Source organism: Pholcus phalangioides, unplaced genomic scaffold, assembly GCF_987345545.1.
Source record: "Pholcus phalangioides strain wild (caught in Gottingen) unplaced genomic scaffold, Ppha-v1.0 ptg000005l_1, whole genome shotgun sequence".
Lineage (NCBI taxonomy): Eukaryota > Metazoa > Arthropoda > Arachnida > Araneae > Pholcidae > Pholcus > Pholcus phalangioides.
Window position 1 is genome coordinate 2,709,739 of NW_028301598.1, and position 27,872 is coordinate 2,737,610.

At 39.3% G+C, this 27,872-nt stretch overlaps 3 protein-coding genes across 3 annotated transcripts in view; 2 read left to right on the top strand and 1 right to left on the bottom strand.

The window, feature by feature from the left end:
• The window catches only part of LOC149085717 (protein madd-4-like), a 114,013-nt gene extending 89,014 nt beyond the window's left edge, over window positions 1–24,999 (bottom strand). Inside the window, exon 1 of the mRNA XM_089232107.1 lies at window positions 24,677–24,999. Within this exon, the coding sequence (XP_089088233.1) occupies window positions 24,677–24,736 (60 nt within the window). The 5' untranslated portion in view covers window positions 24,737–24,999. The remainder of the gene's footprint in view (window positions 1–24,676) is intronic.
• LOC149085718 (uncharacterized) lies at window positions 1,986–27,872 on the top strand. The gene is made up of 2 exons (XM_089232108.1): window positions 1,986–2,073; window positions 26,104–27,872. Exon 2 carries the CDS (start codon window positions 26,321–26,323, stop codon window positions 27,185–27,187), a length of 867 nt encoding a protein of 288 aa, XP_089088234.1. The 5' UTR covers window positions 1,986–2,073; window positions 26,104–26,320; the 3' UTR covers window positions 27,188–27,872.
• Window positions 7,447–8,997, top strand: LOC149085719 (uncharacterized). The gene has a single exon (XM_089232370.1). The coding sequence runs from the start codon at window positions 7,657–7,659 to the stop codon at window positions 8,995–8,997; it is 1,341 nt and encodes a 446-aa protein (XP_089088496.1). The 5' UTR covers window positions 7,447–7,656.

Consider the following 27,872-nt stretch of genomic DNA (forward strand, 5'->3'; position numbering starts at 1 on the left):
GTAGGGCTCGCGTAAAAAACGGGAAAAACCGGGACACTTTTGCGAAAAAGTCGGGACGACTAGAAAATACCGGGACAGTCTCGGGAAATACGGGACGTATGGTCACCCTAGGAACACGCTATTGCCATCTTGCGATTTCACATGGTGAACACACCTCTACAAAATTTCACAATTTTCTGATGACTGGTTTCGCCTGTAGGCTACTTTAAAATAGGGTCTTTTAATTATGGACGCCCTGTATTTTACATTGCATTTATATATATTTTTATTTTCAAAAAAAATTCTTTTGTTAGATGAATTTTCAAAATTTCCCACAAATGCCAAGAAATTTTCCACGGACGATTTTTGGACAATTTTTTCTCACGAACATGGGAAATTTCTCACAAGTTACCAAGACTGGAAATAAGCTTAATATTGCAATACAGTCGAATCCCGTTTTAACGAGTACCATTATAACGAAAATCTCGTTTTAACGAACACTTTCCTAACCCCCCCCCAAATAAGTTTACATAGGAACAATGCTAGGTAACATGGAATTCCTTTATAACGAAATTTCGTTTTAACGAAGTGATTTCTCCTGTCTCTTGGCGTGCGTTATAACGGGATTCGACTGTATTTAGATAGCGCTAGCAAAGAAAGTGGGCGAATAAACCAACATCAGCAGATAGCTATAGATAGGATGACCATACCTCCCGTATCTCCTGAGACAGTCCCAATTTTCCTGTTTTACAGGTGGTCCTTTTTTTTCAAAACTGTCCCGGTTTATCCCGTTTTTTTTTAAAAAAGGGGCTCACTTAAATCCGTTTATTCTATCAGAAACGTTGGTCATACAGGTCATTTTCATAATAACTATGAGTTTGACTAGTTGACTTTATTTTCAGTGGGTTTCAGTTGACTTCTTTTTAGTTATATATTTGAAATATATATATATTTGGGCCAAACCGGGCACCTCTCGGGGCCCTCAAGAGAAGAAAGGGGACCTCACAAAAATGAGATCTGGTTGAAATTTTTGTGAGGTCCCCTTTCTTCTCTTGAGGGCCCCGAGAGGTGCCCGGTTTGGCCCAAGCGTTAAGACGGCACCGCTTCGAGTGTCTTACTAACCCACCAGTTCTAGTTCCAGAAATTGCGTTTCAGTTCTGCTGACAAGAGGGAGGCCTCTTGCCAGCTTCTATTAGCTCTAACTTTACCTTTTTTCATAAATATCGTAGGGCAGTGGTTCTCAAACTTTCCTCAGCCGCGGCCCACTTGCCTAGTTCATGGTTCAACTGCGGCTCCCCATAATATTTCAGTGGATATTTTGACATAAAAAACACTTCAAAACATAAATAGCACACAAATCCGCGACTTTTCCTGACAAAGGTTGAAGCCTCTCCCCCAAGGAACCACGATGCACACTTTGAGAAACGCTGTCGTAGGGAAAGTGCCTTTAGTTGTCAATAGCCCTAGTAGTTGTTTAAGCTGGAGATTGTATTCCAAGCGTCCGAAAATGTCAAAAAAAGCAACGTATGTGCAGTTTCAAGGACGTGCTCCATCAATGACTTCATTCGGCACGAAAAAATGAAGTTGAATCAAATTTTGAGGAACAAAATATATTCGGAATTCTCTCGAATCACCACAAGCGAACTTATTTCGAACACATTTTCAAATTTGGAGAAGAGACGCGCGGGGTCCAAAACAGACCTATTTGGAGCGTTTTTGAAAATTTTGTGCTATAATTGGCAATTGCGCCGTGATTTGGAGATAATTGGCGATGTCCCGTATTTTCGAAAAGAATTTTTTCGTATTTTTCCACGAGGAAATATGGTCAGCCAAGCTGTAGATAGCTATAGATGGTGTTGGAATAAATACGATCACGTCATCGTGACGTAGGAGAAACGTTAAAAGATCTAGAAACTGCCTCTGGTGTGTTGTCAGCAGTGCAACGCCTCCTTAAAACAAACAGACACAAAGTGTTTCTTCAACGGGAGCTTCAGTGCTCTAAATCAAGTGCTCGTCACATTTTTGCAACTCGAACGATATGCGTAATATAAGTTTTGGTCGTACAGAGGATTTGAATTGATGGCCGGAAAACTGGTAAGCTTTTTTTTTCTTTTGGCGCGTTTTTATCGTTTCCCCCCCGTGTAATTAATCATGCAATTTTCAATCACACACTGGGAAACCGAGCTTCAGAGGGAGGGTTTCCAAGGACTCTGTATGTAATTCATTGTATAAGGATTAAGACCGCTCCCATCCCACCTTCCATAGCTTACTGCTTCGTGGGCCGCCTTACAGAGCAGAGGTGCCGACATCAAGTAAACACAGGGGATGAAAGCTGCCAGTACTTCCGAAAATACGCTACTCAATCCCGTAGCATTGTATAGTCATTAACTGATGGAAGGGGAGGGAGGGGGCTGTAATAACCTTCGCCCCCCCCCAGGTTTCAGTGCTTATGCAGCAAGGTCATGGGGGTGATCAACCAGCACCTCCTGGATATAGAAAGCCTCTGCACTGTTTGCCATAAACGTCATTAAGACTACCTAGCAAGTTTGCCAGCATCCTATTTCGTTTCTTCTTAATTTGGCGTAGAATCTTCCTGATTGGCTCACAAATGCCGCATAGTGATTGGATGTGGGGAATAGAAATCGCCAATTCTTAGGCCGGTCATTTCTTTTCGTCACAACGATTTTTTTTCTCTGAATATTCTGAAGGAAAATGGACTACTTACTGACGTCACAAGCAGAGTGCGGAGGCCTTCTATCTCTAGGAGGTGCTGGATCAACCCCTCCGTGGGGCCGAATAATATGGGGAAAATTTGCTGGTCTCGTGAAATACGGGGGATGATCCTATGCACCTATTCATTAAGTCGCTTCCCGACACATCCGGATCTGTAGGCAAAGAACCTGGTGAAGGGAAAAGGCTGGTACAGGTATTCTCAAACTGTGTGCCTCCAACCTTTGTCAGATGCAACACGGAGCGGTGACCCTGACAAAGGTTTTTTTCAAAAATTTTCTTTGTTAAACAGCTTTGGGGAGCCGGTGGAGCTCGTGGGTAAGCATTGCATAGGGGGAAAGGTGCACCGCTGGTGGAAAAAAAAGTTTGAGAACCCCTAGGGGCTAGTAAGTGACCTACAGCAGTGGTCAAAGGGGGGGGGGCGATGAAATGTTGAGGGGGGCATAATTTTATTAAAACATCTGCTGCACTTACAACGTTTCGGTGATAGACTAGTTAACCCTTACAGCGGCATTGACGAGACATCTCTCCGAACTTGCTTTTTATTTCAGCAACGAGGGGGCCATTCAAGTATTACGTCAGCATAGATTGTGTGGGGGGGGGGGGAGTTTTGGGTTCGGACTTTTGATGGATCTGTGCTCTAAAAACACACCAGTGCTCTAAAACTGTGCCACGTGTCACTCAAGGGCAGAGGCGGACCTAGAGCTCGCTGTTGAGAGGGGTGATGTTTATCCGCATTGTGGATAGGTTCCGCGTTGTCCCGTATTTTTCGGGACAGTCACGATTTTTTTTTTTTGTTTCGACTTTTTTTGAAAAAATGCCCTAGTTTTTAGTCTAAGTTTTCTCATTTTTTTAATCCAAAAAATTGATACAAGTAATTTTCAACAGATTTATTAAATGCGATATTATCATATCGAATTTCGCTTGGGGGGGGGGCAGGTTGATCGTGCCACGGCCCTACTTGAGTAATCTTAAAATTTGCCACGGGCTGCTTAATTGCCCTGAAATTGTGTCAGTTAAGCGATCTACTAGCGAAATTAGGTTTGCGGTGGCGGGCCATGGGTTTAGCATACATGGCTTAGGCGCCGTTAAAGTATTGCGTCAGCAAATTTTTAGCCATTTTTGACCCCCCCCCCCATCAACAAAATTTCGTCAGCACTGCTCCTAACGCATATTGGTGGGATCAGAAACGTACGCGGGAGGGGGGGGGTGAGCATAGGGAGCTCGTGCACCCCCCCCCCAGACGAATAAAAAAAAAATTTTCATGTAAAAACATTTTTTTAAAAAATCAAAATTTTGAAAGAAAATACCTTTGAATGCTGTTATAATCGATTTCTGTTAATTTCAATGCTATTTGAAGAACTCAAAATTTCCTTTTAAGAAATTCATTGCGACATGGCACTTTAGGCCATATATGGTAAACCCTTGACCCAATGTGACCCTGAGGGTTATCTGATGAGGCTTGCCTCCCCCAACCAAATTTTGTAAAAATGGACTAAGCGGCACATTTACAGACCGCTTAAACTACCCGTGGCACAATTCCAGAGCATTTAAGTGGTCCGTGGCACATTTTCAGATCACTGAAGTAGGCCCGTGGCGCATTCAAAGATCACTTAACTAACCCGCGACAACTCTAAAACACTCAAACGATCCGTGGCACATTTAGAGATCCCTTGAGTGACATGTGGCACAATTTTAGAGCACGTAAGCAGATCCCCAGTGTGGTTCTAAATCACTCACAAGTTACACGCGGAGCATTCCCAGATTACTTAAGTGATCCGTGGCATAATTACGTATCACTTGAGTGAAGCGTTGCACATACCATATTTCCATAGCACTTAAGCAGCTCGCCAACACATTTCCTGAGCACTTGAAGGATCCGTGAAACATTTAGATATCGCTGAAGTGACTCTATAAGGGATTTATCATTAGGGAGATCATTTCTCGTTTTTGGCGCACCGAGTAAGAGGCCATTAAGAATATTTCCTGTTTTCACAAAGGGTGGTTGATGATGTAAGCATCATCCAAACCTCCCGGGGCATAGATGTCTACTAACACTAACGAATTCCCTGTAATAAGATCTCTTGGGAACACAGTGATCACGTTTAAAAAAAATCAACTTCAGCCGACTTCCACTGTAGCGACGGTGGGAGACGTGCGTATCTCTGTAAGCACCTACCCACTGTAACCTCAGTTTTGTGTCTGGTTGCCCTCTGGTGGTCTTTCGGTGCTTGGTGCTCCGGGCGTCGCATCGCTCTTCCATCATGGCCCAAGCCCTCTGGGTAAAGCAGCTTATATTCCCTATGGGGACAGCGCGAGGGGTCATGGTCGGTTTCGGGTCCTCGCGATGCAAGTCCAGTACTATCATACTATATATCTATTCTTGAAACAAAATGGTGTGGCATTTTTTTCAGAGGATTTAGTGATTAGATCTCCACTGTGGCAGTTATATTGCGGATCTGTGAAATGTTAAAATAAAATGGGGTTTTATCTCCCCCGCCTTCCTCTCAATGAGGAAAATCCGACGTACGCTACTAGTCCCAAATCATACTTCAAAAGGAGTGATGATTCGAGCTTTGGTTTCATTTCATTCTTTTTTGGAGCCATTTTTGTCGAATTCTTATTTTCTTGATAAATACGAAACATTTAAATACATGAACAAACCGTAGTCTGCGCGCATGAAATCTCTCGAGTGCAATCAAAAGTACCTCTTTCGCTAGTTTTTCATGTTACGAAAATTATGTAAATAGTCATTATTTATCATGTGTCATCTTTCACCCGTAAATACTCTTTAGCTCATTTCTCTATAAATCTCGCCAACTAGACGACAAACTTGGCGATTTTAGTGGCAGCTCCGATGATTTGGCAATGCCATAGTGCCAACATAAGTGTAAAGATCTCGCAAGAATCACGGAGAATGATCTGGAAGGTTTTTCTTTCGGCTGTATGAAATCACCGCCAAAACGAGAGTTCTCTTGCGTACGTATGTCCGGGCTCTTGTTTAGCGTATTGTCAAATCGCTACTCGTAAATACGTGTAACAGATGTTCTGTAAAATGAATCTGTCCTTCAGATTGCTTCGCGCTTTGGCATCTCGAGTGCTTGTGACCCATCACTGTCCCAGACCGCATACTGTGAAACACCTATATTTCGAATTTTATCCAAATTCGTTGATTTTCGCGGCCGCTAGGGGCTCGTATATCGGCAAAGTTATTTTATAACCACCCTGTACATGTAGAATTTCATAAAATTGTACTATGTAATACAAGTGTGGTAAGTAGCTGTTTTTTGGTTCCCAACTTCGAGGCGCAAATGCGAGCCGATCTCCCCATTAAAAAGTCTCGCCACGGAGAGCAACAGGCCTACAACGATAAAATATTCAATCATTACACTTCACTCATAGTTAGAAAAACTGGTGGCGGATGGCAGCACTACACATAAGCATTACACAGAAACAAACTTCACGTCAGGTTTCACTACACGTACACGCACATTCCCGCATGTACTAATTCGTTAGACTGCAGAGGAATATGGACGAGGTACATGTGTGGTTTAGCAGTGGTAAGTAGCTGTTTAGCTAAGTTTGGCTTTTTTTTTTAGTTTTTTTTTAGTACTTATTTTCACTTACGTTGAGAAAAATAAATCTCTTATTCGCCCGTTTTTATTTTGGAAAATCTCTCACAACCCTTCCAAGTTCACACTTTGCGAACCACAACACTGTTCTAGAGAGTGTACAAATATGAGTGACGAAAAGGGTAACTTGGCCCCAGTTTCCTTCTCTAGAAGGCTCTGATATCATCTCAATGTTGTTTATTAGGGGTGCACAATCTTTTCAGTCCGCGGACCAAGTATGCTCAGGGTGACCATACGTCCCGTATATCCCGGGACAGTCCCGGTTTTTCCCGTTTTTTACATGACGCCTACCTTGGATTTTTCTTTATTGAAATTATTTTTCAATCCATAAATTATATTATAATAATTACAATTATAAATAACATTAATCTCCCACATTTGTCTTGGCGATCATTTTATTTTGTGCAATTCATTTTAATCCACTGCAATTTGCAGTATGCTTCATTTCCCGCTAAAGCGATTTTTCCGTAATTTCAGTAATATCTGGCAACTTTGTTCACTTTTGACGATAACTGACGATGTCCTGTATTTTCCCGTATTTGGAAACCCAATTTCCCGTATTTCTCTCGAGGAAAAATGGTCAGCCTAAGTATGCAGCATTCCTGACGCTCGCGAGCCAAAAGTAAGTGTGTGTGTGTGTGTGTCAGTCAAACCATTGATGCTAGAGGCATACTTCCAATTAGAAAAAGTTTCAAAAATAACGTGTAGTACTCAGAAACTCCATGTTTCAAGGGGGTTGTGTAGTTCTTAAAATAAGAAAATTAACTTTTTATGCAGTGCCCGAAACCTCAATTAGAAAATTGCTGCGGTGAATAACAGTCAAAAAATTGTCAGTCAACTTTACTTGGCTTCGTCAATTTTTCAGCAATAATTGCCGCTATCTCGTATTTTTTCCATGAAAGAAATATGGGGACAGCCTAAGCATTTATCGAGTTGTGTCTGAATTGATATTTTTTACACCGGAACCACTTTCGCGTGCTGGGTGGAACCACTTGGCGTGCCGCATTTGCCGCGCTGGCTGGAGGTTGTGCACCCCTGTTGTTTATCAAAAGCATGTTTAATTGCAATAAAATATTTATTCGTTATGTTTTCTGCAGCTCGGTGTGGAAATGCTCCATAAAGATGACTTCCTTTTCCAGACGAAAGAGCTCCAAATGCCCGTTGGACGCCAAGACAGGCTTACGATATCGTCTGAAAAGTGAGGCCGAGCGTAACTAAAATCGTGTGTACATCATTGCTTACCCTCAGACACCGTGCCTCGAAATCGTGCGGATCCTCAGTTGAACATGTCTCCTTTGAAAATTTCGTTATCGACATGACATCAGTAGAAGAGAGTATAGATACAGACGACAATTCCAGCGATATATCGTTCGCGACATCATGGTGTTCATCAGAAAGTCCATCGTCATCAGACAAGAATTCCGCCAGTTCGGAAAGCCATAGCAGTGGCAAGGAACCACCTGTAAGTACCTGGCCTATCCAGTTCACGCGAATCATCCGTTCGAAATGGCCGCGAAGAGACTGTTCTGCACAGAAGGAACACGAATGCGATGTCTGTGGAATTCAATTCACGTCATTGCACTTACTAGTCAAGCACAAGATGAAGTCCCACTCCAGAAAGAAGTCCCATGAATGTGCCACTTGCGGGAAGAGGTTTTCCCGGCGTTCCAACTTGGTCGCACATACTAGCATACACTCCGAAGAAAAGAGACACGAGTGCGATATTTGCGGCAAAAAGTTCTACGATAACTCGAAATTGAGGAGGCACGCGAGAGTCCACACTGGAGAGAAGCCATACGAATGCGAGTTTTGCTGCAGAGGGTTTTCCGAAAGCTCTAAATTGAACAGACACAGAAGAGTCCACACCGGTGAAAAGCCCTACCAGTGCGGACTTTGCGGGAAAAGCTTTCTAGAAAAGTGTAAACTAAACAGACACAAGAGAATTCACACTGGTGAGAAGCCACACGTGTGTGATCGTTGCTTTGGAAAGTTCTCGCGAAGCTCCGAATTAGCTGCGCATAGGCGAGTCCACACTGGAGAAAGACCATACGAGTGCGGATTTTGCGGTAAAACGTTCTCGCGCCGGTATAATTTGAATCGTCACAAGATGATCCACAGCGGAGAAAAGCCATATAAGTGTCCTTTCTGCGAAAAAGCTTTTTCACATATGCATCATTTAGATGTTCACAAGAGAGTCCACACCAAAGAAAAGCCCTACGAGTGCGACTTTTGTGGCAAAAGGTTCTCGGTTCGATCGAGTTTGAACATACACACGAGAATCCATACTGGAGAAAAGCCACACGAGTGTGAATTTTGTGGTAAACGATTTTCCGTTGCGTCCAACTTGAACACTCACAGAAGATATCACACTGGAGTGAAACCTCACCAATGTCAAGTTTGCGACGAGTCGTTTTTCGAGAAATCTATATTGAACAGACATATGATAATCCACTCTCGGGTAAAGCCGAATGGGTGTGGTGTTTGCGGTAAAAGGTTCTCGGAAAGCTCCACGTTACGCGCTCATGCAAGAATCCACACTGGAGAAAAGCCCCACGAGTGCGATACTTGCGGTAAAAAGTTTTCGCGCGTGTTGAGTTTGAAAATTCACCTAAAGAAGCACGATCGTGAAGAGACATTCGAAAGCGTCCACAGGTGAAGCGGAGGTATACAGGGTGAACGTGACCTGTTCCGCTAATCGAAAGAGGGTGATAAACGAGCCCAAGTGGAACGTGAAACAAGCTAACAACCCTGTCCTATCTCGAACCGCTTTCAAGTTATGGTGGATAATCAGTTATGGGAAAAAAAAGGCATCAAGTCCGAAAAACCCCAAATTTATGGAGTTTCTGAGAGACTTACACACAAATTAAGCCCATATTTAGAAATAACAGAAAAACTCCTATAAGGAGGCACACACTATTTTTTCATCAGAATAATCTGGAATTAATGGCAAGCTACAGGCACTGGAAGATTGGCACAGTTCAAAACCAAATTGTCACAAAACTTTTTAATCGGCAATTCCGCAAAATACCCTTGCATCTACAATCGATAAAATTCGCCAAAAACTTCTCCATTCCACCAGCTTTCCAAAGAGCCTAGAATAAACCAAATTGGTGATCTATATCAGAAGAAATTTAGTCGTTTGTTTGCAATACATCACTGAAATCTGGGCGACAATTCGATTTTTCATTTCACCGATCTCTCAGCACTTGTAGCTCGCGATTAAATACGGATATCCTATACATAGAGGTAGTGTCACCTTATAGGATCTTTTGTGCAAAATCAAATTGTCGCCAAAATCTGTAACCGCCAATTCCGAATTTTCGTCGAATATCTACTTCGACAAACGCCGATCTCAGTGATGTATCGCGAACAAAAGGCTAAATTTCTTCTGAACCAGAAAACCGATATCGTTTATTCTAAGCTCTTTTGGAGGCTGGTGGACTGCACAAGTTTTTGGCAAATATGGCCGATTGAAGCTAGACTGGTGTTTACAGAATATTGGCGATTAAACATTTTGGTGACACAATTTGATTTTGAACTTTACCAATATTTCAGCGCATATAGCTCCTCATTAAATCCGGAGATTCTAACGAAATTAGTATCAACTATATGTTTTATTATGCTCTTTCCACATATGAGCCTAGTTTGCGTGTAGCTTTTGTAGATATTTCGCAATTTTTTGGTTTTTCCAGACTTGGCACATTTTTCTTTCACAATCGATTATTCTCCATAACTCGAAAACAGTTCGAGATAGGACAAGGTTGGTAGGGTGTTCCATGTTCCACTTGGGCTCGTCTATCACCCCGTTTCGTTTGGCATAATAGGTCACGTTCACCCTGTATATGCACATTGAGCGTTATTTTGCAGTTGAATTTAATATGGAATCTACATCTCACACAACCGTGAGCGAGTCCAGTCAAAGCCTCCTACCTAGATACGTGTTCATACATGCTCAATTCATTTCCCACTGGCCAAATGTGATCCCCGACCTCAAACCTAATTTTGTAAAAATACACTAATCGGCATATTTCCAGATCACTTAGTGACCCGTGGCATAAGTGAAGATCACTCAAGTGACCCGCGGTGCAGTTGTACATCACTTAAGTGGTCCGCGGCATATTCCCAGATCATCCATGTGACCCACGGCATATTTACATATGTCTCTGTTTATATAATATTTATATTGAGCTTTTAAATTTATATATTTTTTTAATTTTCATTTATTCAACTTTTAAATTGGTCTTCATCATTTTTGATTTGAGAAATATTTTTGCGGATGAATGAAAATTTTTTGATTTTTGGGAAAAATATACTTTAGTGGATGTGAATGCAAAATTTTTGTATTTGACAAATACTTTGGTAAATGCAAAATTTTTGATTTTAGGAAAAAATATTTTTGCGGAGATGTGAATGCAAATTTTTGATTTGGGAAAAAATATTTTTGCGGATGTGAATGCAAAATTTTCGATTTGAAAATACTTCGGTGAATGCAAAATTTGATTTGAAAAATATTTTTACGGATGTGAATGCAAAATTTTCGATTTGTGAAGTATTAATTTACTAGCTGTAATACCCGGCGCTGCCCGGATTTTCTTCAATGAGACTTTTTGGATCACGTAACATATATCCTTATCTTTGAGGGACGTACAAACCGTATCTAAATTAACCAATATGGCGCCTTCCTGCGTGACTCATGAAAGAAACAAATCTATATTTAAAAAAACGTAGAAAAATGAATATACAAGGTGTTTCAAAAAGAATCATCCGATTTAAAAAAATCGTAACTATTCAGCTTTTGATCGAATAATGTATAGGTAAAAAGAGGGAAATCTCAAGTTTCACTCAGCTGCCGATAAGTAGCGCTAATGCTCTTCCTTCGGTCGCCACTTCAGTGTTTGTCAATATTGGCTTTTCCCACAGTTAGAAACCGATTCAGATGACTTCATTTTTCAGCAGGACAGGGCACCACCACACTGGAGCTTGGACGTTCGAGAATTTTTGAACAATCGCATTCCTAAACGATGGATCGGCAGTACGGGACCTGACGATTCAGTAAACAACACTGGCCTCCAATATTGCTGGACCTCAGTGTGCGATTTCTTCTTGTGGGGGTTTATAGACTATGTTTATGTGCCTCCCCGTTCCAGCTACATTAGCCGAACTGAAGATACGCATAACAGCAGCCGTGGAAACAAACGTGCTCGAAAAGGTTTGAGACGAATTTGGCTACCGTATCGACAGATGCCGTGCATCCCAAGGTGTGGAAATGGTGAGCACCTTTAATTTGGGATGCAAAAAAGCAATTATTAGCCATGTGATATAAAATTTATCTTAAGTGTCATATGTTCAATATTTTTCATAATATACGAATTTCAAATCGGGTGATTCTTTTTGAAACATCCTCTACATTTTCCCTTTTTTAAGGGGCGCTAGGTATTTCGATCTCCCCCCCCCCCCCCCATCGAACTTCAAGTTATCCCTCTGCTTCAAAAAATGCTTAATTAAAGCTGTGCAATTTCTTCGATGTACTTTATAGGCCCATAATTAGTTTTATAACATCCTAAACTATATGAATTTATGCAGTTGAATAATTAAAAAACAATACGGAGACATTAATTTTCATGTTTGATAAGATATAAATAAAAAGTAGAAATCAATGTGTTATTGCCAACACAAGTAGGTCCGGCTAATTAGTTCATATTTAATTTTCTAGGCTTCTTATATCTCTAAGTGAACTCAATATTTCAAAAATCAAGAATTCAATACAATTTTTAAAATTGTTGATGTGGCAGGAAACCCACTAATTTCCGCATTTCTACAGTAGAATCGGCAATTTAAACACTGATTTTTCTATGGGGATCATCGTTTGCCTGACCATCAAAGTAGTAATGATTCTGACGTCTACTCAAAGAACCTCATGACTGGAGGATTGGAAAGTGGCAAACCACTATAAAGGCATAAACTATTGTAAATATATACTGGCAGCGTTAAAAAGTGACAAACCATTGTAAAAGCATATACACGTCTGAAACGCATTGCTAGAGGGACCCACCGGTAACTAAAATAAACATTCCGAAAGTGGTTATTGAGTCGCAGAAACCATTGTTGCCCAACAGTTATTTGCCCTGCTCGGACGAAATTTTAAAGTAGCCTATCGTTCGATCCAAAAATTGTAGATTTATATAGACAATCAATTTTATATACCGTATATACTCGTGTATAAGCCGAATTTTTTTGTGGAAAAATTCGTTCCTCAAGTTGGGGGGGGGGGGGGTCGGCTTATACTCGGGTCAGTTTTTGATGAGAAAACATCGACCCCCACAATCAGTAGTCCTTTTTGCAGCAGTGTTCGAGAAACCGGCATTATTCGTATGGGATATGTTCAAACCCCACAGAACTGATAATGTCAAAGCCGAGGCAAAGAAATCGAAAACATCATTGGCTGGTGGTGGCTAACATTGATTGTACAGCCTTTAGATGTGAGCATCGACAAGCCTCTCAAAGACTATTTGAGGAATTTGTGGATCAAATGAATGAGTTCAAATGATAAACAAACTACAAAAAATGGTGCCTTGAAGACACCTGGCATTGGCCTAGTGTGCTAATGGGTACATGAAGCGTGGAATTCTGTTTCCGCCGATCCTTCAAAAAGTGTTGCATCAGCAATGCGATGGACGGAACTCAAGATGATATCTATCCTCTTTGAAAATGACAATGGCGATGACAGCCGAGATGAGGATAAAAACAAAGATGCCGCACCCCCATCTGATGGATTACGATGAGCTTGGAGACTCAGAAGAAACGGATTAAAAAGTTTGAATCATTTTCTATCTTAAATTTCCGCAAGCTGTTGATTTTGCATAAAAATATAAGAATTTTTTTTCTCTGAAATGAACGGATTTTTTGGGGGATCGGCTAATACACGGGTTTTCAATTTATTGCGGTTTTGGTGGTCCTGAAGTGGGGGGGGGGGGTCGGCTTATATACGAGGCGGCTTATACACGAGTATATACGGTATATAGATTTTAAAAAATATTTTTGCGGATGTGAATGCAAAATTTTTGATTTGAAGAAATATTTATGCGAATGCAAAATTTTTGATTTGTGTTAATTGCATTTTTAATTGGGTTGCTGTATTTTTGAAATATGACATCCATATTTTTATGGGCATCTTTTTATCAGCCACCTCGTTGGGCATTTTGCCTGTTGTGGCGTTGTATTTGATTTGAAGAGATATTTTTGCGAATGCAAAATTTTTGATTTGAAGAAATATTTTTGCGGATGCAAAATTTTTGATTTGAAGAAATATTTTTGCGGATGCAAAATTTTTGATTTGAAGAAATATTTTTGCGGATGCAAAATTTTTGATTTGTGTTAATTGCATTTTTAATTGGGTTGCTGTATTTTTGAAATATGACATCCATATTTTTATGGGCATCTTTTTATCAGCCACCTCGTTGGGCATTTTGCCTGTTGTGGCGTTGTATTTGATTCGAAGAAATATTTTTGCGGATGCAAAATTTTTGATTCGAAGAAATATTTTTGCGGATGCAAAATTTTTGATTTGAAGAAATATTCTTGCGGATGCAAAATTTTTGATTTGAAGAAATATTTTTGCGGATGCAAAATTTTTGATTTGTGTTAATTGCATTTTTAATTGGGTTGCAGTATTTTTGAAATATGACATCCATATTTTTATGGGCATCTTTTTATCAGCCACCTCGTTGGGCATTTTGCCTGTTGTGGCGTTGTATTTGATTTGAAGAAATATTTTTGCGGATACAAAATTTTTGATTTGAAGAAATATTTTTGCGGATGAAAAATTTTTGATTTGTGTTAATTGCATTTTTAATTGGGTTGCTGTATTTTTGAAATATGACATCCATATTTTTATGGGCATCTTTTTATCAGCCACCTCGTTGGGCATTTTGCCTGTTGTGGCGTTGTATTTGATTTGAAGAAATATTTTTGCGGATGCAAAATTTTTGATTCGAAGAAATATTTTTGCGGATGAAAAATTTTTGATTTGTGTTAATTGCATTTTTAATTGGGTTGCTGTATTTTTGAAATATGACATCCATATTTTTATGGGCATCTTTTTATCAGCCACCTCGTTGGGCATTTTGCCTGTTGTGGCGTTGTATTTGATGTGAAGAAATATTTTTGCGGATGCGAATGCAACATTTTTGATTTGAAGAAATATTTTTGCGGATGCAAAATTTTTGATTTGAAGAAATATTTTTGCGGATGCAAAATTTTTGATTTGTGTTAATTGCATTTTTAATTGGGTTGCAGTATTTTTGAAATATGACATCCATATTTTTATGGGCATCTTTTTATCAGCCACCTCGTTGGGGATTTTGCCTGTTGTGGCGTTGTATTTGATGTGAAGAAATATTTTTGCGGATGCGAATGCAACATTTTTGATTTGAAGAAATATTTTTGCGGATGCAAAATTTTTGATTTGAAGAAATATTCTTGCGGATGCATAATTTTTGATTTGAAGAAATATTTTTGCGGATGCAAAATTTTTGATTTGTGTTAATTGCATTTTTAATTGGGTTGCAGTATTTTTGAAATATGACATCCATATTTTTATGGGCATCTTTTTATCAGCCACCTCGTTGGGCATTTTGCCTGTTGTGGCGTTGTATTTGATTTGAAGAAATATTTTTGCGGATGCAAAATTTTTGATTCGAAGAAATATTTTTGCGGATGAAAAATTTTTGATTTGTGTTAATTGCATTTTTAATTGGGTTGCTGTATTTTTGAAATATGACATCCATATTTTTATGGGCATCTTTTTATCAGCCACCTCGTTGGGCATTTTGCCTGTTGTGGCGTTGTATTTGATGTGAAGAAATATTTTTGCGGATGCGAATGCAACATTTTTGATTTGAAGAAATATTTTTGCGGATGCAAAATTTTTGATTTGAAGAAATATTTTTGCGGATGCAAAATTTTTGATTTGTGTTAATTGCATTTTTAATTGGGTTGCAGTATTTTTGAAATATGACATCCATATTTTTATGGGCATCTTTTTATCAGCCACCTCGTTGGGCATTTTGCCTGTTGTGGCGTTGTATTTGATGTGAAGAAATATTTTTGCGGATGCGAATGCAACATTTTTGATTTGAAGAAATATTTTTGCGGATGCAAAATTTTTGATTTGAAGAAATATTCTTGCGGATGCAAAATTTTTGATTTGAAGAAATATTTTTGCGGATGCAAAATTTTTGATTTGTGTTAATTGCATTTTAAATTGGGTTGCAGTATTTTTGAAATATGACATCCATATTTTTATGGGCATCTTTTTATCAGCCACCTCGTTGGGCATTTTGCCTGTTGTGGCGTTGTATTTGATTTGAAGAAATATTTTTGCGGATGCAAAATTTTTGATTCGAAGAAATATTTTTGCGGATGAAAAATTTTTGATTTGTGTTAATTGCATTTTTAATTGGGTTGCTGTATTTTTGAAATATGACATCCATATTTTTATGGGCATCTTTTTATCAGCCACCTCGTTGGGCATTTTGCCTGTTGTGGCGTTGTATTTGATGTGAAGAAATATTTTTGCGGATGCGAATGCAACATTTTTGATTTGAAGAAATATTTTTGCGGATGCAAAATTTTTGATTTGAAGAAATATTTTTGCGGATGCAAAATTTTTGATTTGTGTTAATTGCATTTTTAATTGGGTTGCAGTATTTTTGAAATATGACATCCATATTTTTATGGGCATCTTTTTATCAGCCACCTCGTTGGGCATTTTGCCTGTTGTGGCGTTGTATTTGATGTGAAGAAATATTTTTGCGGATGCGAATGCAACATTTTTGATTTGAAGAAATATTTTTGCGGATGCAAAATTTTTGATTTGAAGAAATATTCTTGCGGATGCAAAATTTTTGATTTGAAGAAATATTTTTGCGGATGCAAAATTTTTGATTTGTGTTAATTGCATTTTAAATTGGGTTGCAGTATTTTTGAAATATGACATCCATATTTTTATGGGCATCTTTTTATCAGCCACCTCGTTGGGCATTTTGCCTGTTGTGGCGTTGTATTTGATTTGAAGAAATATTTTTGCGGATGCAAAATTTTTGATTCGAAGAAATATTTTTGCGGATGAAAAATTTTTGATTTGTGTTAATTGCATTTTTAATTGGGTTGCTGTATTTTTGAAATATGACATCCATATTTTTATGGGCATCTTTTTATCAGCCACCTCGTTGGGCATTTTGCCTGTTGTGGCGTTGTATTTGATGTGAAGAAATATTTTTGCGGATGCGAATGCAACATTTTTGATTTGAAGAAATATTTTTGCGGATGCAAAATTTTTGATTTGAAGAAATATTTTTGCGGATGCAAAATTTTTGATTTGTGTTAATTGCATTTTTAATTGGGTTGCAGTATTTTTGAAATATGACATCCATATTTTTATGGGCATCTTTTTATCAGCGACCTCGTTGGGCATTTTGCCTGTTGTGGCGTTGTATTTGATTTGAAGAGATATTTTTGCGAATGCAAAATTTTTGATTTGAAGAAATATTTTTGCGGATGCGAATGCAACATTTTTGATTTGAAGAAATATTTTTGCGGATGCAAAATTTTTGATTCGAAGAAATATTTTTGCGGATGAAAAATTTTTGATTTGTGTTAATTGCATTTTTAATTGGGTTGCTGTATTTTTGAAATATGACATCCATATTTTTATGGGCATCTTTTTATCAGCCACCTCGTTGGGCATTTTGCCTGTTGTGGCGTTGTATTTGATGTGAAGAAATATTTTTGCGGATGCGAATGCAACATTTTTGATTTGAAGAAATATTTTTGCGGATGCAAAATTTTTGATTTGAAGAAATATTCTTGCGGATGCAAAATTTTTGATTTGAAGAAATATTTTTGCGGATGCAAAATTTTTGATTTGTGTTAATTGCATTTTTAATTTGGTTGCAGTATTTTTGAAATATGACATCCATATTTTTATGGGCATCTTTTTATCAGCCACCTCGTTGGGCATTTTGCCTGTTGTGGCGTTGTATTTGATTTGAAGAGATATTTTTGCGAATGCAAAATTTTTGATTTGAAGAAATATTTTTGCGAATGCAAAATTTTTGATTTGAAGAAATATTTTTGCGGATGCAAAATTTTTGATTTGAAGAAATATTTTTGCGGATGCAAAATTTTTGATTTGTGTTAATTGCATTTTTAATTGGGTTGCTGTATTTTTGAAATATGACATCCATATTTTTATGGGCATCTTTTTATCAGCCACCTCGTTGGGCATTTTGCCTGTTGTGGCGTTGTATTTGATGTGAAGAAATATTTTTGCGGATGCGAATGCAACATTTTTGATTTGAAGAAATATTTTTGCGGATGCAAAATTTTTGATTTGAAGAAATATTTTTGCGGATGCAAAATTTTTGATTTGAAGAAATATTTTTGCGGATGCAAAATTTTTGATTTGAAGAAATATTTTTGCGGATGCAAAATTTTTGATTTGTGTTAATTGCATTTTTAATTGGGTTGCTGTATTTTTGAAATATGACATCCATATTTTTATGGGCATCTTTTTATCAGCCACCTCGTTGGGCATTTTGCCTGTTGTGGCGTTGTATTTGATTTGAAGAAATATTTTTGCGGATGCAAAATTTTTGATTCGAAGAAATATTTTTGCGGATGCAAAATTTTTGATTTGTGTTAATTGCATTTTTAATTGGGTTGCTGTATTTTTGAAATATGACATCCATATTTTTATGGGCATCTTTTTATCAGCCACCTCGTTGGGCATTTTGCCTGTTGTGGCGTTGTATTTGATTTGAAGAAATATTTTTGCGGATGCAAAATTTTTGATTCGAAGAAATATTTTTGCGGATGAAAAATTTTTGATTTGTGTTAATTGCATTTTTAATTGGGTTGCTGTATTTTTGAAATATGACATCCATATTTTTATGGGCATCTTTTTATCAGCCACCTCGTTGGGCATTTTGCCTGTTGTGGCGTTGTATTTGATGTGAAGAAATATTTTTGCGGATGCGAATGCAACATTTTTGATTTGAAGAAATATTTTTGCGGATGCAAAATTTTTGATTTGAAGAAATATTCTTGCGGATGCAAAATTTTTGATTTGAAGAAATATTTTTGCGGATGCAAAATTTTTGATTTGTGTTAATTGCATTTTTAATTGGGTTGCAGTATTTTTGAAATATGACATCCATATTTTTATGGGCATCTTTTTATCAGCCACCTCTTTGGGCATTTTGCCTGTTGTGGCGTTGTATTTGATTTGAAGAGATATTTTTGCGAATGCAAAATTTTTGATTTGAAGAAATATTTTTGCGGATGCAAAATTTTTGATTTGAAGAAATATTTTTGCGGATGCAAAATTTTTGATTTGAAGAAATATTTTTGCGGATGCAAAATTTTTGATTTGTGTTAATTGCATTTTTAATTGGGTTGCTGTATTTTTGAAATATGACATCCATATTTTTATGGGCATCTTTTTATCAGCCACCTCGTTGGGCATTTTGCCTGTTGTGGCGTTGTATTTGATTTGAAGAAATATTTTTGCGGATGCAAAATTTTTGATTCGAAGAAATATTTTTGCGGATGCAAAATTTTTGATTTGTGTTAATTGCATTTTTAATTGGGTTGCTGTATTTTTGAAATATGACATCCATATTTTTATGGGCATCTTTTTATCAGCCACCTCGTTGGGCATTTTGCCTGTTGTGGCGTTGTATTTGTATTTGATTTGAAGAAATATTTTTGCGGATGCGAATGCAAAATTTTTGATTTGAAAAAACATATTTTTGTGGATTAACACGAAATTTCTGATCGAAAATTTTTTTTTGAAGGAATGCGAAATTCTTAAATCGAAAATTTTTTTTAGGAATAAATGCAAAATTTCTGATTTGAATTGTTTTTGTTTTACGAAATTCACGTATCTCTACTAATGACATATGCGTGAGTTTTATTCTCACTTGTCCTTGTTGTTATTCAGAAATTGTCTGCATTCGTTAACTTTAACAACTTGTCGTCCAATTACGATATCGATTGGGGCAAAACAAAAATTAGGATAAAAAAATTATTCCGAAGAGAAATCGCGTATGAATTTGGATCAATATCTAGTCTTCCCTTGTTAAAACAACCTTAGGTTTTCCTTAATACCCGTACGGAAGTGGGTTTTCTTGAATATAATTCAAAAATATAATTCTCGTCACCGCGAGCGACGGACGAGAGCGTTCTGGGCACTTTCTGAGCACCTTCCGAGCCGCGCGAAATTGAACACACATTGCTGGGATTCGCGGTGCCGATGTAATTTTTCCAGGACAATTGAAAAAACTGTATACGGAAACTTTTCGCTCAACATTACTCTCCTAGCACGTTTTGTCCCTGACGATGCCAAGTGAGTGGATGAGAGACCATGTGAATGACGGTAAGTATGCGATTGAGCCACCAAATGAGTGGCGAGTTACCGCCTGATTGAGTGCATGTACTTTTATATCAAAGACTCTCCCACCAGTTCACTCGGTCACTCTCATTTGGCCACCCACGTGGTCACTCATGCAACTACATAATCACTCGTACGATCATTCACTCACTCGCTAAACATGTTGCCAATTGTCTGCCAAAAATAACCAACTATTGCTTATGAATAATAACTCTTGGCGAGAAATGCAGCGCTACAGTAGCTCTGTAGTGATTTAAAATGTATTTTACGGGGGAAAAAAGTTGCACATGGCCAGGGTCATCTTAACATCATCACAGACCCCCCGGGAAAAGTGGTTTTTCTGAGGACCACCTACCTGTTACCCAATTTGCATCCCCACTGTGTGCGACCAGACCTCATTTTTATGAGAATGCGTTCTGCACTTGAGACCCCCGGCCGTGCCCAGGTAAGCCCATCCGTTAAAACGGCATATGTGAGAGATTGATATTCATAACTACCATAATTATATTGCGGTAATTATATAAATTATGCGAATTATCTTAACCCCCTCTTCCCAATTTCAGCGGGAGTTATGAATAAGAGCAGGTGGTGCACCTTTTCAGTCCGTTTGCCAGGTATGCGGTATTTCTGCGACTCGCGAGCCACAAACTTGTATATAAAGTGGCCACATCATAGTTTCGGTTGCCCAAGCATTTTATGTAAAATCGCCGGTTTTTCCACGAATCATATTTCAACTTGCAGTTCCCATAATTTTCTATGATTTGCAATTTTTCAGCGATAGGTGGCAACTTGGCTCTGAAAATTTTTTTGGCTGTAACTGACAACTCTTTATTTGGCTTTGACAACTTTGTTAGCGATACACCGTATTTTTTATGAAGGAAATATCCTAGGTGTTTAGTGTTTTGTGTATTGATACTTTTCTAACTTTCGCGGGCCGGATGGATACCTGAATGGGAAGGGGGTGGCGGCGGCGGCATTTTTCAGTCAAATAGTCAAGAAAAGCAAAATTACGAAATGTTCGTATACGTGTCGCATTATCACTCTAATTATGGTAAATAATACGAAATAAAAGATTAAAAAATGTGTCGTTATATATGGAGCGTCACGTTTTCATTGACGTTTTTAGCGATGTTTGTAAACAATGTGAGAGAATTATTAATATAAACGTCGTTGCAACCGAGATCATTCTAACACAGTTCAGTGGTAGCCTACTACTAAACCACACATGTAAGCTCGTCCATATTCCTCTGCGGAACCTCTAACGAATTGGTACATGCGAGAATGTGGGTGTAGTGAAACCTGACGTTAAGTTTGTTTCTGTGTAATGCTTGTTATGTGTAGTGCTGCCATCAGTTTTTCTAACTATGAAGTGTAATGATTGAATAATTTATCGTTGTAGGCCTGTTTCTCTCTGTGGCGAGACTTTTTAATGGGGAGATCGGCTCGCATTTGCACCTCGAAAGTTGGGAACCACAGGAAACCAACTTCAGCCGACCACCACTGCGGTGACGGTGGGGGTTCGAACCCGGATCCTCGCGATGCGAGTCCGTCATTATGACCATTTGACCACCACAGCGGCAGCCTATACAACTATTTGTTTTTTACTTTTATTACCAGACGCGCCCCGCTCCCCATCCGATACACACATCAGAGCGTTCCCGAAGTCTCGGGCATGCCTGGAAAATCCAGCCAACTTTTTTTTTACTACTATTTAACCGAACATGTACCTCGCACACATTCCTCTTCGGAATTTTTAACGAATCGGCACATGCCAGAGAGAGAATGTGTGTTCTGAGTGTATGCTTGGCCCTAACGTATTTATGTTGTCGAGTTGCGCTTGTTTCGTGTTCATGCTGCCATCTGGCTTCCATTTTCTGAAGTAAAGATGGAAATGCTTAAATTTTCATGTTTCGTGAGTATCGTGTTGTAGGCCTGCCTGCTCTCTGCGGAGAGACTTTTTCAAATGGGAGATCGGCTCACATTCATGCCTTGAAGCTGGAAAACCGCAGAAAACCAACTTCAGCCGACCACCACTGTGCCGTCAACGGGGTTAGAACCTGGATCCTCGGGACTAGAGTCCAGAACGATGCCCATACGACCGCACAGCGGCAGCCTACTGCATTTTCTGTGCTTTAACGCTGAGCAGTCGTGTGGTCACAGTGGCGGACTCGCCATCCCGAGAATCAGGGTTCGAACTCCTCCGGCGGCAGTGTGTTAGTAGGCTGAAGTTGGTTTTCTGTTGTTCCCAACTTCGAGGCGTGAACACGAGCAGATCTCCCCGTTAAAAAAAACCACAGCAGAGGGCAACAGGTATACAAAGTTACAAATATTCTATCACATCATAGGTTAAAAATTGATGGCAGCACTAGAAATCCGCGCACAACACTCAGACTATTAGGTGTGTATGCGCGCTTCCGGCACAACTCACTCGGTAGTGGATTGCCCACAGCGATTGACCGGATTTGTGCGTAGTTCGAAAGGAAGTGAATTTCTGTGCCAAACCAGTGTTCTTCAATTGTATCGCAGCTACGGGGTCCGGCGAAAGTAGATCAAAAACTTCGTCAACCGGCAGAAATTTAATAAATAATTTGCGAACCGACACAGAAAATAAGTAGGAGAAAAAAACTTGTGTTCTCTTGCAGAAAATAAACAGGACGTATGGCATTTCACTGGCGAATCGTTGATCCTAGAGCAGGCATCTTCAATCCGTTGCTCGCGAGCACCATGGTGCTCCCTGAAGTACCCAGAGTGCTCGATGATCATGTCCAATTTCGTGCTCGCGAGCACTTGATCACAACGTTCCAATTAAACACCTTAGAGGAATTGCATTTAAGGAGTGAAAAATCATTGTCATTTAATGCATTCGTATGTTAAACTTGCCTTAAGAGTGCTCTTCTTTTTGATGATGGATAAAGGTAGTGCTCGCGACTGGAGAAAGGTTATGAAGACCTCTGTGTCCTAGAGGTATGCTTCCAATATTGGAAAAAGTTTCCAAATATTGTAAGTGCTCAGATATGTCATTCATGTTTCAAAGGGTCTTATAAAAAATTAAAACAAATTAACTTTTCAAATATTCCCCGTGTGCCACAAAACTCAATTATAAAGTTGTTGCCCTGTCTCCCCTGATGCCAACAAAAAATATTTCATGTTTCTAAGCGCAATATTCGTTGATATACGTGAATTTAAAAATCGGAGGAAATTTTGGGAAAAACAGCGTTAAATGCGGGTAAAGCGGTTTTTCAATGGGATGGACCATAAATTATAGATATGCCTTCAATCGACTGCACGCTTTGACAAAGGGACAATTCTAGGTGGTAGTAACAGTTTTTCCGCTTGTTTCCCCCTCCCCCCCATTCTTCCGAATTTCCTCCGTTTTTCTGAAGTGGGATATCTCCGTGAATATTGCACCTGGAAGCATGGAATATTGGAAAAGCTTGGGAAAAGTTTCCAAAACCACGAAGAAAGCAAACTGCAAAATCCAGCCATCGGTGGAAATTTTTCTACGATTCGCACATAAAGGATCTACTGACTTCGCTGAATGTAGTGAGTTGCCGAGAAACTTGGAAAAAAATCACGTGTGTCAACTCTAACAATTTTCCTCAAGTCCAGTTTTGTGGACTTGCGGAGTGGATCTCTCGACTTTAAATAGAATTTTTCCAAATATTTTGTCAGTGAGGAGCCGGTGTTACTTACCATCAGTCTGTTGATCATTTTTTTCGCACCACGGTCATTTTCTGCACACGATGGCTAATTAGACCCCGGGACCTACAATTTATTACCGATTCCGATCGGCAGGCTTGTTTTTTTATACTCATCGAGAGGTTGGTGCTCTAACCCCTCGATGGGGGACTCCCTGCGATAGCAATTTTTTCTGCGGTCATGTCGCCGTTTTTTGTTGTACCCCTGTGTCAGGAAAGTTTTCTGATAAGGACGAACCGGGTATCGAACTCACGACACCTCTAAAAACATCCTTTGGTACTTTAGGCGAGTATCTTATCGACCTGGGCTACCGCGCACACCGTCAGTCTGTACTTACTGGCGTACATTAAATACACCACCTCCTAGGCTGTTTACTAGCCCGTCTGTAACTCCACCATCAGCCGGGCATGGGGGGCAAACATTTCTGGTGTAGTATATATATAGTGAAGGGAACTATGAGGGAACATACATATATAAATACTCTTTTCCGAAAAAAAATGAATAGGCCATAATTTAGTAATAATTATTTATAATTGGTATTTAATTAAAAATGAGTTTAGTTAATCATTTAGTAAATCCAGTCAAAATGTTTGTGACTCGCGCGATACCATAGCAAGCTTCTGGGTGCGGCTTATATGTCAGAGTTCTCTCCCCTTGTGCGTGCGGCTTATATACCAGAGTTTCGTCCCTGGTGCGGCTCGTGACACTGCTGGCCCTTGAAAAGAGAGAAGTTGGCCACCCCAGCTGTATAGATCATTCTTTTTACCATTCACATGCTTGCGCGCGTTCTACGTTAATCTTTTGGTCACTCACATGCTTGCAAACTCTCTAGATCAATCTTTCGTAATTCCCATGATTGCACACTCTTGATTGGTCACTCACTCACTGACCTAGTCTCCCGTTATTCAGTCAAAGGCGAATTACCACCTGTAGGACTGTAAAAAATTTTTCCGCGCTTCTCCCATTCCTCAAATTTTCGCCTCCGGGATAAAGCCCCGCCAAGTCCCCCTGTAAATACAACTCTGTATATATTTTATCGAAGCTGGAGAAGCCACACTAAATTTAGCATTTAAAAGAAACGAAGTGGAACGAATGCCGAGTGTTCGATAATATTTATCTGATTCTATGAATGTAGATTAATTAAAAGTTAATTAATTGATATAAAGGAAATGAATGCGCTCACCTCTTTTGCTCTGGAACTGCAGCATAGAACTGTCGCCAGTAATAAGATAGTTCCGATCATATCGTCGCAAACTTTTCTGTTTCCTTGAGAGGCTTTTTCCTCACAAATCTTTACTTGCCTTTAGGAATTCGCATCTCCTTGTAGGAATTTCGAAGATTTTTCTCCCGGAATCCATGGCCTTTTTTCCCCCGCCCTGAGAGTGAGAATTAAATATTTACGAGATTTATTCGCGGGAAACTTTTCCTACCGCCCCGTGAAACGAACGACCGAATACAACAACATTCGTCCGTGTGCCTGTGCGACCAGAGACGCGTCTTAACCCGGCAACGATCATCATCTTGAATGACTGGAAATTTTTATTTATTATCGTTCCGAGATATGCGTTTGTTTCTCCGGTAGATGGCGCTGATCGTTCTCCGATTTAATCGGACGGTGAACGCTTGATCTGTTTCGGCTTGCATGCTAGAGACCCCGGTTCCCAACCGAGGCCGTCCTTATCAGACGCGGGCCCCGCCTGCAGCGAAAATATTTTCGTGGAGCCCATAACCCCGATTTTTTTTCTTCTGTGAGGGGAAACAGAAAATTCAGAATAAAAAATGAATATTCAAAATAAAAGAAATAATCACGGAATTGGCGAAAATTTAAAATAATTGAAAGAAATTCCAGAATATATTGATGAAAACTCAGAATAAACGAAAGAAATGCTTCTATATAGAACTGATTAAAAACATTTTTGGAATGAGTGAAAGAAATAGTTTCAGAAAAAATGAAAGGAAATAATTTCAGAATTGATAGGATTTAATCAAAAAACGATTCCAGATATGGTGTAAATTTTTCTAGATGAAAATGCAAAATTCCATTATTTCTTTGTAGATAAAAATGCAGAGATATTCAGAATTATTTCTATGCAGAGGAAAATGCACAGAGATCCAGAATTGTTTCTATGTAGGTAAAAATGCACGGAGATCCAGAATTATTTCTTTCTCGATGAAAATGCAGAATTGGAAATTCCAGAATTATTTCCATGTAGATAAAAATGCAGAGATTCTGAATTATTATTTTTTTTATATAAAAGTGCAGAGAGATTCAGAATTATATTTCTATGCAGAGGAAAATGCAGAATTCCAGGATTATTTTTTTCGAGATGAAAATTCAAAATTCCAGAATTATTTCCTTTCAGATGAAAATGCAGCATCGCGGGCAACACTCCGGCGTATAAGCCACTCAAGTAAAATTACTTATAGGCATTTATCGTGTTGTCTGTTGATATTTTAACACCTTTCGCGTGCTGGGGGACGGGGGGGGGGGAGAGGGGAGGACTCTTGGCGGGCCGCATTTCACTCGCCGGCTGTAGGTTGTGCACCCATGTTGTGTTTATCAAAAACATGTTTAATGGCAATAAAATATTTATTCTTTGTTTTCTGCAGCTCAATGGAAATGCTCCATAAAGATGCCATCCTTTTTCCCGACGAAAGAGCTCCAAATGCCTGTTGGACGCCAAGACACGCTTACGATATTCTCTGAGAAGCGAGGCTGAGTGTAACTAAAATCGTGTGTACATCATTGTGTACCCTCACATACCGTGCCTCGAAATCGTGCGGATCCTTAGTTGAACATGTCTCCTTTGAAAATCTCGTTGTCGACATGACATCAGTAGAAGAGAGTATAGATACAGACGAAAATTCCAGCGATATATCGTTCGCGACAACATGGTGTTCATCAGGAAGTCCATCGTCATCAGACGAGAATTCTACCAGTTCGGAAATCTATAGTAGTATCAGGGAACCACCTGTAAATACCGGGCCTATCCAGTTCACGCGACTCATTCGTTCGAAATGGCCGGGAAGAGACTGTTCTGCACAAAAGGAACACGAATGCGATGTCTGTAGAATTCAATTCACGTCATTGCACTTACTAGTCAAGCACAAGATGAAGTCCCACTCCAGAAAGAAGTATCATGAATGTACCACTTCTGGGACGAGATTCTCCCGGCGTTCCAACTTGGTCGCGCATACTAGCATACACTCCGAAGAAAAGAGACACGAGTGCGATATTTGCGGCAAAAAGTTCTACGATAACTCGAAATTGAGGAGGCACGCGAGAGTCCACACTGGAGAGAAGCCATACGAATGCGAGTTTTGCTGCAGAGAGTTTTCCGAAAGTTCTAACTTGAACAGACACAGAAGAGTCCACACCGGTGAAAAGCCCTACGAGTGCGACTTTTGCGGCAAAAAATTCTCGACTAGACCGAATTTGAAAATGCACATGAGAGTTCATACTGGAGAAAGACCACATCAGTGTGAAGTTTGTGGTAAAACGTTCACGCGCCGAAACGATTTGAACCGTCATAAGATGATCCACAGCGGAGAAAAGCCATATGTGTGTCCCTTTTGCGAAAAAGCGTTTTCACGGGTGTATCATTTAGATGTTCACAAGAGAGTCCACACCGAAGAAAAGCCCTACGAGTGCGACTTTTGGGTGGCAAAAGATTCTCGATTAGATCGAGTTTGAACATACACATGGGAGTCCACACTGGAGAAAAGCCACACGCGAGTGTGAATTTTCCAACTATTTTCTGTTCTGTCCAGATTGAACACTCGCAGAAGATTCCACGCTAGAGTGAAGCATCACAAATGTCAAGTTTGCGACGAGTCGTTTCTTGAGAAATCTAAACTGAACAGACATGAAAATCCACTCTGGGGTAAAGTCGTATGTATGTGATGTTTGCGGTAAAAGGTTTTTGGAAAGCGCGCTCCACACGCACGTTACGCGTTCATACAAGAATTCACGCTAGAGAAAAATACTACGAGTGTGTGCGATACTTGCGGTAAAAAGTTTTTGCGCATGTTCAGTTTAAACATTCACCAAAAGTATTACGATCAAGAAGGGTCATGAAAATGTGACTTTAATGAGAAAACGTTTTCTGACATCTTCAAAAGCGTTCACCGGTGAAGGGGAGCTATACATGGTGGACCTTATGGACCGCCTAATAATTGCACATGTGATTCCTAGTGGAGAAACTAATGTGAAAAGTGTTTTTTTCAGTTTTTTGATTTTACCAATAATTATGGAGTTATAACACGAGTCTCGCTGCAGTGAACATGAGCTTTGATTGGCAACTTATCGCCAAACGCGAGAGTAGACTGACGATTTCAATTAAATGAACGATGTTTATGAATGAACGCTCTCAAAAAAA

Coding starts and splice junctions, on each gene's coding strand:
- LOC149085719 (XM_089232370.1), top strand. CDS start 7,657: ATGACATCAGTAGAAGAGAGTATAGATACAGACGACAATTCCAGCGAT.
- LOC149085718 (XM_089232108.1), top strand. CDS start 26,321: ATGACATCAGTAGAAGAGAGTATAGATACAGACGAAAATTCCAGCGAT.